A 12,729-nucleotide genomic window follows, 5' to 3' on the forward strand; every position below is an offset into this window, starting at 1 on the left:
ACCGTTTAGTGGAAATATGTGTTGTTGTACTGCGTACTTATATTTCAGATTAACATCAAACAAAATCCAATATTCATATTTAAACAAATCTTTTTTTATTATGCACATATCTAAATAACTATGAAAACAGTGTTATTTTGCGCTGCAGGCGGTTTTACTTAGGTGAAAGTTTATTCACCATGCATGTCAGCGATGAGACTTCATTGTAAGAGGCTTTTGAAGGCGGTTTCATTTTTGTAAAAATGACCACAAAACTTCAAATTGAATGTGTCACTTTTTCAGCCAACTTCTTGTGTCTCTTTTACTATTGAAAAGTGGAGAGGTTAACTACAATTACAGTCATTCTGGAGAAACTATGGGTCTCTCGCTCAGTGGTGATAAAGCTCGATTGTGATGTCAGTAATTTTGCTCTTTCACGGTTACCTCTGCATTAGATTGATACCCATCAACAATAAGTCCTGATGAAAAGGCTAATTTTGCCTTTTCTGGCAGGATAGATGAAGTGGGAACATATTGTGGGCTATTAAAAAAGGAATATTCATTGTCCCACAAACGGGTCAACATTCCAATTCATTTCAATGGGCACTCAATTCTTGGCATGTGCCATTTTGGCACCACAAGAACACACCCACCCCTGTCAGTGACTATCTGACCTGACCTTAAAAGCAGCAGTGAGGAATACAAGTCATGCTTTAAACAGCAACATGTCAAAACATATCTGCTAATGTAATAAAATAGTATCTTATGGTAACACATGAGTGCCTGTTAATTTAGTTTATTTCTCTGGGCTGGTGTCATTTCTGGTCCACACTAGCCATCTGCACCATGACTGTTGGAGAAATATGCACATTTTTGTTGGATCAGAGAGTCATAAATGTTTTCTCATTGAAAAAACCTCACAACATGATTTGAGTATCGACGGTGGATGCGGTTGGCTGGTGTTGTTTAATCATACCTTTCCTAGTCACAGTAGGGTATTTTTAATACATTGTTTCCAAACTTTTTTATTTACACAGCAATATCAATTTGCAGCACACTCGCTTCTCAACAGCAGGAAACAATCATTCGTTTTCAGGTAGATTTGCGCTTGCATTACCAAAGTGCATTTTGACTTCGATGAATTCATAATTATAGAAAAGTAACAGCAAATGGAACACTAATGGAATCTGAGCCACAGCGGCTGAGAGACCACTGATCCATTGAAAACATGCAGTGTGGATTTACATGATGCTAGTGTGCATCCATTTTTTCAATGGGTAGGATTGTTATTCACTGTAAGCCTGAGGCAAGACCAGGTTTATGTCTTATAAAATGGGTCATAATTTGTAGTCTTGTTTTGACCATGCTCTCTGTCATGAGTTATGAGAAAAGTCCTCCAAAGTCTTCAGAAGGGCCAGTCCGTTTGCAGGCCTCCAGCAGCAGTTCTTTCCCTGTGGTAGTAATGACTTCCTCCTAGGGATTGACATTTGTTAGAAATATTCTGTTATTTTAGGTGAAAACAACAGTGCAAAGATAAAATGCAGTAAAAATAAATGTTGAGTTAGCATACAATGTGACAAATCTATTTACATATTCAAATATATGTGTCAAATCTGACCTGGAATAGCGAGACAGGCTTTGTTACCCGGATTCTAGCGTATGATGAAATCAGAGCTGCTTTCTTTTTCTTTTGCTTTTGTTCCGCATGTTTTTCTAACTGAGCATAAACCTGTAATTTTTATATGTATGTAGACAGCTTTCTAATTTATTTTTAGCATATTGCAGAGGTGTGAAGGAGGAAGCTTGCTGACAGTTGTATAACGTTGCTTGCATTTGCATTTAAGTAATGTCAAAGATTTCACAGCTTGCGACTCCATATTTGACAGTTTTTCATACAGTGAAATATGTATCCATGGTTACACAGGCTATGCTGTAAAGATGTATGGCATGTAGACATCGTTTGAAAGTTACCTGCGTGCAGATAGTATTACAGTGTTTGACACAGGAACAGTTAGTCTTCAAACATGTTTGCAAATATTGTGAATATTTTCACATTTAGAAATAGAGAGGAAGATTAAACTCCTATCATCTGGTCATCTGAGCTTCTGGTCCTAATATCATTAGCTGGATTGTGAAAATGTATGATGTTACATGCAAATTCTCTGTATGTTTACAAGTAAAATGATGGGTAATTTATGATTTTTAATGAATTCCTGTATTTTCATTATACATATTTGAGCCTTTTTGACTCTTTCATTGACAGGTTCACTGAGGAAAGTTCAGTCATTGATGAGAAAAAGAGAGGATGTGCTGAACACTTCAGCTCAATGTTATAGTTTAGCATCTTCGCATTGGCATATTTTTGTTCAATTTACTAAATTTTAAATAAGCAAGACAGAAAATAACCCTGTAACCTTAGTAACATCTTGCACTGTATCGCCACCTGCAGGTGGGATGCCACTCAGTCAGTATTGTTTCAGTCAGTTTGTTTCAGTCAGTAACATGACTACTCTTTTTTTGTAATTTTCAGTTGTGCTTTATGGAGTAGTAACTCTCTTACCTTGTGGAAGTCAATGAGGTCAGCAAGGGTGGCATGACGGTTTTGGTCCACACCCAGAAAGCTGTAATAGTCCCCTGAAGCATCAATAAGGAAATGTTTGAAGCCACTGGCGGTGCGGTAGGACAGTGTGTAGCCCCATATCCTTTCACTGACCCGAACCAGGAAAATGCCCTTGGTAGCATTCACAAGTAGCCTCTCAGAATCCTCTCGAGAGATGATGCCTTCAGGTTAAAAATTATGACATTGCTATAAACTGGCAGAGGATAACACTTCCATCTATAATATTCTTTGTGTTGTATGTGTAAAATATAAATGAATAATTATTGAATGATCATTATGATTCGTAAAACCAGCAAGCATTAGCTTCTCTTCTCTATTTTACCACAAGCATGTACTTTGTACTGTAAGAAAGTTGAAGGGATTTCATTATAAATTTACCCAAACTCTTTTAAAAATAAAGGCGCTTAAAAGGTTCTTCACAGTGATGCCATAACATATATTTTTTTTGGTCCACAAAGAACCATTCAGTCAAAGGTTCTTTAAAGAACCATCTCTTTCTTACCTTTTTTATAATCTGAAGATCATTTTTTTGCCACAAAGAACCTTTTGTGAAAGAGAATAGTTCTTCTGATGCCACAGGTTCTTTATGGAACCAAAAGGTTCTTCTATGGCATCAAAGAACCCTTTGAAGCACATTTTTTAAGAGTGTAGTTAAAAACCTGTGTATGACTTTTTCTTCTGTGAAACAAAAAGGAAGATATTTTGAGAAATGTCTCAGTGATTTTGTGTCCATATATGGGAAGTTAATGGGGTCCAGTTTTTTTGCTTACCAACATTCTTCAAAATATCTTCTTTTGGGTTACGCAGAAGAACGTCATACAGGTATGAAATGACATGAGGGCGAGTAATTTTTGACTGAACTCTGCCTTTTATTGTTATCCAGACAACAAATAATCAAATGTTTGTATGTCATAAACAGAAATTGACACACTGCAGGAATATTACAGTTACTTTAAACAAGCTCCAAAAAACAAACAAACCCACATATTTTTGTTTAAATGAACACCTCTGTTTGAAAAATATTTGATATATTTCACCATTTTGTCATCTCTGTAAAATAAGCCATCAGGATTGAGGCAGAAGGTGGTATAGTCGGTTTTTTTCCATGTATCTGTACCAGCAGTGGTGGTGTAAATGTACACCTTGGCTTGTGTATGCATGAGTAAGGGTATGAATGAGTGTGTGTGGGTCCCCTTATCAAGATGCCTCTATTCATACCTAGACTGATATGTATCTCATGCACCAATGAAATTTCCTACACTCACTCAGGCTATTAATCTGCTCTTGTGTCATTTAACCAGGAGTCACACACTGTAACCCATTTTAACATGACAAAGCTGCAGGGCTCACGCCAGTAATTAGCCTAGCAAAGCCTTTGAATTATTGAGGACACCCTTCAATTTCTCTGCCTGTGTACAAGCAGACACACACATCACTGCTCTCCATCTGCTGGATGGGTAGTTTCTGGTTTCTAAACAGTGGCACGTATTTTTCTCCCTGTTGATGTAAGTGACATGTGCAAGATGTGTGTTAGCAAATGTCTGCATACTAAACGTTTCTGTTTTCTAGTTTAATACTTACAGAATGCCACGTAGTCATGTTGACAATTTGCAAGCTTGTTTCATTTGGACACACGGTAATTGATTTTAATGTATTATTGGAAAAATAGCACCAGAAAGGTCACGAATAAACCTTACCGTGGAACCATGGGGCGATATCATTTTTGTTTCTTTCGTACCCAGCATTTTTAGGTTTCTGCTCTTCTGTAAACCAGAGAATAACTGACTCCCTGGAACTGGGTCTTGGTGTTCGAACCCAAGCAGGACTGATGGGAAACAAAAACACTGATTTATACAGTCAAATAATCACAATATGGTGTATAATTATTTAATATTCACACATGTCTCTGGAATTCTTGATTCTGATTGGTCAATCAATATTTGCAATGAGCTATAGCCTATCTGACCAGCAAAAAACTGTGCCATTCGTTTTTATAATGCCATGGTCTTTTCTCAAATCTGAAACTCAAAATACACCTTTTTAATGTCAATTTACTTAATTAATGAACAAGTTAATATTAATGAATTGATAATTGACCCTTCGCGTGAGTTTGATTGACAAGTGACCGGACCAATCATAATGGCGATATGATGCCCACCCTGCTGCTATGTGCCATTTTGTCCGACAATCAAATCAAAGAGTTTAACTGGCTGACCATTATGCGGTTTTAAAAATTCCTTGGCAAATGTTGCTGGTCCTCACACTGTATGAACATGATCCCAGCTGAAGGTCATGTCACTGTGGAATCTTATTGGTGATAATGTACAACAATAAAGACTTCTTAAAAAGACTTAAAAAGAGTTTTACATCATAGACTGGGTGTCATATGATCTGCGATGAAGAACTGCATAACATCAACACTGCCAGAATTTTATCAGATGTCAAATTTGATCTTTAAAGTCATAATCACCTGTCAGAAACCAATGGTGCTATCCAGATGTTGTGTCAATACAGCAAGTACAGTAGGCGCTAGAGCTTGGATCTTTATTTTGTTTACTTTATTCCGAATCACTTTAACATCCAGTATGTATACTTCAAATGCATATTGCAGACTTAGGAAACATATTTTTTTTTCCCATAAATGATTATTTCACAAGAAATATTATCTTATTTAGTACAGTGGGAAAACTCTGGCTAATGTCGGACGTAGCGAAAGGTTGGGGGCCTTGCGAAGGGTCAATCGTGTCAACTTCACTGTGTACCTGTATTTTAACCAAAAACAAAAAAGTATATAACACATGATCAAAGTTATAATTTTTGATTTTTTTTATCTTTTATACTACGCTAAACAACTTACAAAAGAAGTAAACGCTTAAAAATAGTATAATCTTGAAATTAAAGGGACAGTATGTACCGTATTTCTTATCCCTAGAGGTCACAAATTCAAAACAATGACAAAGATTTGATAACTTTGTGAAGGAGCTTTCAGTGAAACTGAGTATAACACAACAAGCAGGGGCGGATTAAGGTGGTCAGGGGCCCCTAGGCTGCTTTTTGGGTGAGCCCCTCCCCCCCTTAGGTGGCTATCAGGCGCCTTTCACGCTTGCAGCTTAGTTTGGAACGGATAACGGTTTGCAAACGATTAGCTGTCATGCAAACTCAGGTGCGCACAAGGGTACTGAACCCCGCGCATGCGCTTTAGCCGATAACAATGTATTTACTTCATAAAACACATGTAAGAGATGATAGTTTTGGTAATTTACATTGGATTTGAGCAAGAGTGAGCCTGCGCTGTTTTGCGCGTTTCGTGTGGAATCAGAGCGGCATATGAATGGTAATACGATGTTTCCAGATTTAAAAATAGTCTTGATAAATAGTCCATTTTGCAAAAGATTTACATATTGTGCCTTTCATTTATCCTTATTTAGGCCTACTTTTTATTAACTCATCTTAGGGCTAATAACTATCCTTACCCATCAGTTAGTGGCTGTTTCGCTGTTGTACTATGCCTGCGGCTTTGTCTTCGCCGGTACAAAGGTGGTTCTGCACGTTGAAGGCCAGGTCTGGGGCGCTCTTCATTGTTGGTGACTGAACTTGCGGACTGTTCAATGAAAGTACTGTGTCTCCTGTGGGGGTTTGCTCTATTCACGTGGGCTTGTTTCTGGAAGTGGCCACTCAGGCCCGCCACATGGCCTTTCTCTATGGCCCGTAGTGACTGACGTTTATATTCATCTCTTGCCCAGCGGGCCTTTCTTGTCATCTCTTCATCAGCTGCTTTGGAGCGACGCACTGAAGAGGAAGGAAGGTGATGAAAAGGTGAAAACGTGGAGAACGATGACAGGTGAACTGGAGGCCACACGACATGCTAAAGATGAAAGAGAAGGTAAAGAGATTCAAATTCTTTTGTGCTTATATTGCAGATGCTAAGGAGAGAAGGGAGATTAAAGGGACAGTTTACCGAAAAATGTAAATCCTGCCTTCATTTACTCTATTTAATACTCAATTTAATCTGTATAAATTTACAAACAGTTTTCGGTCACCATTGACTACCATATTAGGAAAAATGCTTTATAAATGTTGTTCTGTTGAACACAAACGAAGATATTCTTAATATTATAGGACAGCAAACAGTTATGGGGAACGTTTGACTATCATTGTCATTTTTCTACTATGGAAGTCAATGGTGGCCAAGAACTGTTTGCTTACAAGCATTCTTCCAAATATCTTCCTATATATAAAAATAAATTCAAACAGATTTGGAACAAACTAAGGGTGAGTAAATGAAGACAGACTTTTCCTTTTTGGGTTCCTTTAAGAACAGAATAAGAGGTTTATAAAAAACATTAAAATGCCTTTTTTCTTACATTGCTCCTCCCACTCTCTATCACGTTGCTCGCTTTTGATTCGCTCCTGCTCCAGAGACATATAAAGCTCTTTCGCTCTTTTCTCCTCTGCACGTCGTATCTCCTCTTCTTCCTTTTGCCTTTCTTCTTCCTCTTCTTTCTGAGCGAGAGACACAAAACTTTTTGAGAGATAAAGTTCACGTGTTTAGCTCAGACTAATGAATTAGCACCAGTGGCTCATTAGCTGTGTTGATATGGAAATTATTTGGTTGAATAATTAATCCTGGAGGACACAAACACGTTGCTGTATAGTTGTTTGGAACACTTAAGCCATGTAATTATCAGCATAAAGTAATTACCAATGAGGTGTAATGTGGAAACCAAACACTCATTGACTCGACCACTAGAGTCATCATCAGCGGTCAAAAAAACAGCCACGCAGCTGCGGTTTTGGCAGTTGTGATTATTGCTGTTTATCAGTGGCGGTCTTAGTTTTAGCTGTAAGACTGTGCGAAGACTGGGAGTTGTTTTAATGATTAGTGAGAGGGTGATTCACAGCAAAATAACCTCGGATATCTCACTGCAGTCACTTCTTGTAGAACTCACATCATTAGAAATTTTAAGGTTGCTGACAGTTGAGAAAATTGCTTTTTTATGGCGGGTAAGGATGAAGCAACACTTATGTTGTTTACTAAATTTTTCATTGATTAAATCTGTCCTGACTATTTTGAATCGTACCACTGGCAAAGATCTGTCATATTATTCCAACACGGGGTAATAGCTGGTGGGGTGGAAACAATTTTCAAATGTTGTTTAGAAAAGGCCAGAATGTTAAGAATTCCGTCCAGCTAATGTAACGACAACATTTCAATGAATCCTCTTTTCTTATTTCTGTTCCTATGCTTTGGCCTTCAATAATCTTTTCAACAATTTCTTAAGGACTGTTGTGAGAGAAAACGCTTCAGTTTAATGACTCAGCACTTTCCGGTAGAGGATGATCTGTGGGCTGTGATAAATGAGCTCTTTAATATTTGACAAGTTTCTTTAGAAGGTCTCATTATCAGGCCGCAAATCATCTCTAACCATCAAGGCCTCTTCTGGGAATTTGCGGTTTGAATCTTGAAAAAAAACGGTCCTTCCGTCACCCTTGCATGCTCCGGCTCCTCCCACGTTTCACCATTTATCTATCTTTTTTTCTCTTTGAAAGGATAATGCCATCAGTGTGGCTTATGAATAACTAATTTAAGATTAATCGACTTCTCTTTTCTTTTTTCACAGCCAAACTCTCATCCTTCAAACGTTTGGCCTTGTTGAATTACCATGCATTTACATTTTACACATTATTTTACACTAAAACATAATTTCTGCTTTTTACTTCAAAAACAGGTGATGTTTGTAATACATTTTCTAAGCGATGAAGTCCATGCAGTAAGACTAACATGACAAACAAAAGAACTATAAATTGTTTCTGAAAACTAGGAACCCACATCTATCATCTCTAGTCTTTGTTGGGTTCAGATTGAGTATTGATTGCCTGGTTGTTTTCATCAATGTTCTCTGTCTCTCAAAGAGAGGACAGAAGTACACAGGGCCCACTAGGACAAACCGAGCCATAAAGCATGCTACCCTTAATGCACCACGCTATTTACAAAAGGATGTTGGAAAAATACATCTGTCAAATTTTGCCTCTCAACCTTTTTGACTCCAAGGCCCCCCACTGTATTCAACAATATTCAAAGGTCTCCCTTATTTCAACCCAATAAAATATTTAAGAGAATATTGTTTATTCAATTTAAAAATAATAAGAAATACCTTGGTTTTTACTTGTTTGTGAATTTCAATAATCATGGTGTCTAATTTAAAACCATTAGTCATCCTGAGACCCCCGTTTGGGCCAAGGCCCCCCTTTTGAGAACCACTGATCTATAGGATTGTTCTGTTCCTTTAACTAGAGCCTGGTACTGTCCATTTTCCATCTTGGATTGTGTTGTTGAGGTTCACAAGATGCCAGTTACAGCATTTTCTGTGCCATGTAGTTAGAAGTTTGAGAGGTTTGTTGATCAATCACCTTTAGCATCTCTCGTATGCGTTCCTCTTCCTGTTTGGCTGCTTTCCTGTCCTCAGCTTCTTCCTTCCATTTTCCTGCGACAAAGCGTGCCTTCTCCTTTGTGATGGCATCTCTGAACTTCTGCTTTATCTCCGCTTCTTTCTTCCGCCTTGAAAAGACCAAAACGGAAGAAGGTAGAAAATCTTCTTAGTAAATAGGAAAATACTTTTAAATTTTATGCTTTTGCATGAAACATTTTTTTTGCCAGGGCACACTCCTCACATGGGTTAGGCGAAGTGAAATAACATTTTTGTTTGAATAAAAAAATACAGTTTTCCACTCCAACTAATCAAACTCATAAGATTTTAATCAAAATAAAATAACAATTGGTGTAAATATTGGTCTCAATATTCACCATAACTCTTGGGCTTCTAACTGAGCCTGACGTCTGGCTCTCTCCTCCATCAGTTCTTTGACAATAAACTCATAAGGTTTGTCTCCAGGAGCCTCTCCCATGACCCAGACCCACACATCACCATCACGGCCCTTCATCCACTCAAGACTCTTCCTGGTTTCTGGAGAAAACAATAAAAACAGGGATCATTCTTACAGATGTGAATACCAGCCTACACTGTGTTTCTTTAACAACGATGTATTTAAACAGAAAATTTGAAACAATCTATTGATTTTACACTATTTTTTATACAGTAGTTCTGTTCCAAAATCTAGTGAGTCTATACTGAGTATTAAAACAGACAGTTCTGGCTTATTTAGTATGATTAATAAAAAAAATTAAGTACTGTATAATTATTTTTATTTACAAACAGTTCAATTTGGGTTTGCTTTCTTTGTGAAGGATAACTCATTTCGGAGTCTCGCCAAAAGGAGGTCTCTTTGGATTTTTGATTGTATTTTGGAGCAATAGACTTGAAATGCTGTCTCCTTAGGCATCTCACTATTTTCACAATTTCAGAAAACATTAAATTGCTTTGAGTCATTCAAAATAATGTATTCTATAATCTTGCTTTACTGTAGTTCAGTGTAGCTTTCCTATATCTTTCCTGTAGCTCAATTTATGATCTTGCTTTCCTGTAGCTCAGTGGTAAAAGCATTTTGCTAACAATATCAAGGTTGTGGGTTCGATCCCAGGGGATTGCACATACTTAGAAACAAATGTAAAGGATAATGCAATGTAAGTCGCTTTTGATAAAAGCGTCTGCCAAATGCATGAATGTAATTGTATAATGATGCATTCTATAATTATAAAATACAACAAAGCCTTCAGGTACAGGATAGACCTGGAAAGTTCGTCTTGTTGGACCCACCATCTCCATCCCTGGGTGTCTTTTCCCAGCTTCCTTCCTGGCTGTCATATTCCATCCAGCGCCGCACCTGCTCCTGACGTATTTTGTAGAAAAGAATTTGTTTCTGCTCCTCATTCAATTCAGCCAGAAGGTCTGGATCTACAAACATGTCTCTGAGGATCTGTTGCATCATCTTGAAGTGCCAGAATCTCCACGCACTGAACACTTTGGGAAAACTGCAAATTGTATTTGGAGCAGAATGTGTTGCAGTCAATCAAGATGACCTGAGTTAACTAACATTTCAACATGCATGCAACAGCCCACAACTTCAAGAGTTGTTCTTCAAAAAGAAATGCCCTAGGTCAGTTTCCATGTGATTTTTTGAGTTAACCACAAGCTGTTGGTTTTAGAGGCAATACATTTTAATAGTACACATACAAGTTTTTGAATTTTTCTCATGTAATGTAATTTCTTTGACAATTTCAATTGTTTAAATTTCCAGACTTTTCATTGACCAGTTTTTTTGATTTGTGTAAAATATGTAAGGATACGTATATAAATATATTTTTATTCAGAACGATTCACTTTTAAAAACACTTCAGCTGGCTCATTGAAAAGAAAAGAATGCTTTCAAATTTCAAAACATTAACAAATATTAGAAAAATGTGAAGGTCTAAAATAAAAAAACAGAAATGTAATTTTACATTTCCCTGATGTACAGGTCTTTTGTTACCTGAATGTTTGTCTCATAGTAAAGCTCATTAACGCCTGTCTAATACAAAGAGAATCAATGGATAACATTCATTACAAGTCTGTTGTCTGTAGCTCATTCTTTTAACATTATTCATCTGACCTGTTCTGTCTGCTTTAGATCCCTCTGCGAAGCGTCACCGTGGAGGTTTTTGCTGGGTCATTGAAGAAAGCAGAGGTGACGCTTGGTGAATTCAGTGGCTTGGTTTTCTGTTCCATCAGATCCATGATGTGTGTTTGTATGGTTCCATCGATGCTGTGGCCGGTGTGTTATAGTGTATGCACAGAAGATCGTAAGTGTCCCACATGTAAGCTGTTGTCAACCTAATGCAACTGGATCTCTTCGTCTCTTTTTGCTTTCACCATAACACACAAACACACATAGAGAGAGAGAGAGAGAGAGAGAGAGGCAATGTAACAAGAAACCTCTGTTGTGCTATCTAGTGTTCATTAGGGCCCATTGCTCTCTTCATTAAATCTGTCCTCCTGTGACACTCTTTAATGCCTTCGGAAGATTGTTTTTTAATTTAGAATTTACACAATTTTACATTATGTTGCAGTATGTCCTATTTTTACAATAAATGACACTAAATGTTTCCAACTGAATGAGCTAGAATGCATAGGGGTTGATCGGGAACATCAGATCCATAAACACACGGAGAATAACTTTTGTTTGTGTTTCTATGGGACCGTTTCCTGGACAGGGATTAGTTTAAACCAAGTAATTATATATAAATATATATTATAATTAGGACGTTTAAGTCATTTTTGAAAACATACTGTACAAAAAACCCTTACTGGTGTGAATCTTAAGATATCTCACTGATATATTTTAAGATATGTCAGTGTAAGTTGTTGTTGATTAAGACACCTCTAAGATTTAAATGAGTCCGGGAAACCGGCCCACATGTCTGGGGAGAAGTCGGAGGGTGTTTTGCACTAGATTTGAATAGCGTCTTAGTATTCAGTTTACATGCATTCAAACACAATGTTCAGGGCACCTCAGCTGGGCACAAACAACATCAGTGTGCATAATTCTCTCCCATCTCTCTGCGTCTTTTGTTATCTTTGTTTGTCAAGGTTATTGTTACTTTTCAATGAATTTGTTTTACAAATTTCAGCCTTGATGCATATTTAATTGTATTTCAAAAGCTTGCACCCACATTCATTTACATTTCAACCTATTTTGTTAATGTTATCGACCACTCAAATTTGTAATATCCGTTTAAATATTTTTATATTGTTAGAGTACTTTTTTCCTCCCCATCTTTATGGATGTTCAATTTCAAAACAATATACATGCTGTCAGGCAGACATGCTCAAAATTCTGACCCACTCACTACAACTTTCCTCTTTAGTACTTCTAAAAAAGTCCATTTATCTCCCAGCAAGCTTAAGCTCTAGGCATCTCAGCTGTAATGACACATGAAATATGGACTAGAAGAACTGAACGCGTGGGTGCGTGAGTGTGTTACACCATCTGTAGATTTTATTTGTATGCCAGTGTGTGGGTGTGTATTACCAGATGTGAGTCTACCAGATCGATCATGTACTAGACTTGTGGGCCAGCCGCACCAGAAGTTCTCAATATAAAGAACTCGAGGTAAGACCATCTGGTCTCAGGGACTTTTATCTAATCCTTCTTCTTTTTCCTTCAGAGGTTTTATAAAATTCCCATTATTAGCT

At 37.4% G+C, this 12,729-nt stretch overlaps 1 protein-coding gene across 1 annotated transcript; it reads right to left on the bottom strand.

The window, feature by feature from the left end:
* Positions 1 to 111: 111 nt before the first annotated feature.
* On the bottom strand, positions 112 to 10,486 carry sh2d4ba (SH2 domain containing 4Ba). Its single transcript, XM_056760970.1, has 8 exons — positions 10,315 to 10,486; positions 9,405 to 9,564; positions 9,011 to 9,158; positions 6,964 to 7,102; positions 6,073 to 6,388; positions 4,297 to 4,424; positions 2,540 to 2,760; positions 112 to 1,452 (listed from the first exon to the last, which is right to left on the bottom strand). Exons 1-8 carry the CDS (start codon positions 10,484 to 10,486, stop codon positions 1,360 to 1,362), a joined length of 1,377 nt encoding a protein of 458 aa, XP_056616948.1. The 3' UTR covers positions 112 to 1,359.
* Positions 10,487 to 12,729: the final 2,243 nt, after the last annotated feature.

Source organism: Triplophysa dalaica, chromosome 11 (genome assembly GCF_015846415.1).
Source record: "Triplophysa dalaica isolate WHDGS20190420 chromosome 11, ASM1584641v1, whole genome shotgun sequence".
Classification (NCBI taxonomy): domain Eukaryota; kingdom Metazoa; phylum Chordata; class Actinopteri; order Cypriniformes; family Nemacheilidae; genus Triplophysa; species Triplophysa dalaica.

What these genes read in the sequence shown, in the direction of transcription:
- sh2d4ba (XM_056760970.1), bottom strand. Translation starts at nt 10,486, where the DNA reads ATGATGCAACAGATCCTCAGAGACATGTTTGTAGATCCAGACCTTCTG. An exon ending in TTAGAAGCCCAAGAGTTATG is followed by an intron (nt 9,159 to 9,404) that starts GTGAATATTGAG and finishes GGTCTTTTCAAG; the next exon opens with GCGGAAGAAAGAAGCGGAGA. An exon ending in GCATACGAGAGATGCTAAAG is followed by an intron (nt 7,103 to 9,010) that starts GTGATTGATCAA and finishes TCTCTCGCTCAG; the next exon opens with AAAGAAGAGGAAGAAGAAAG.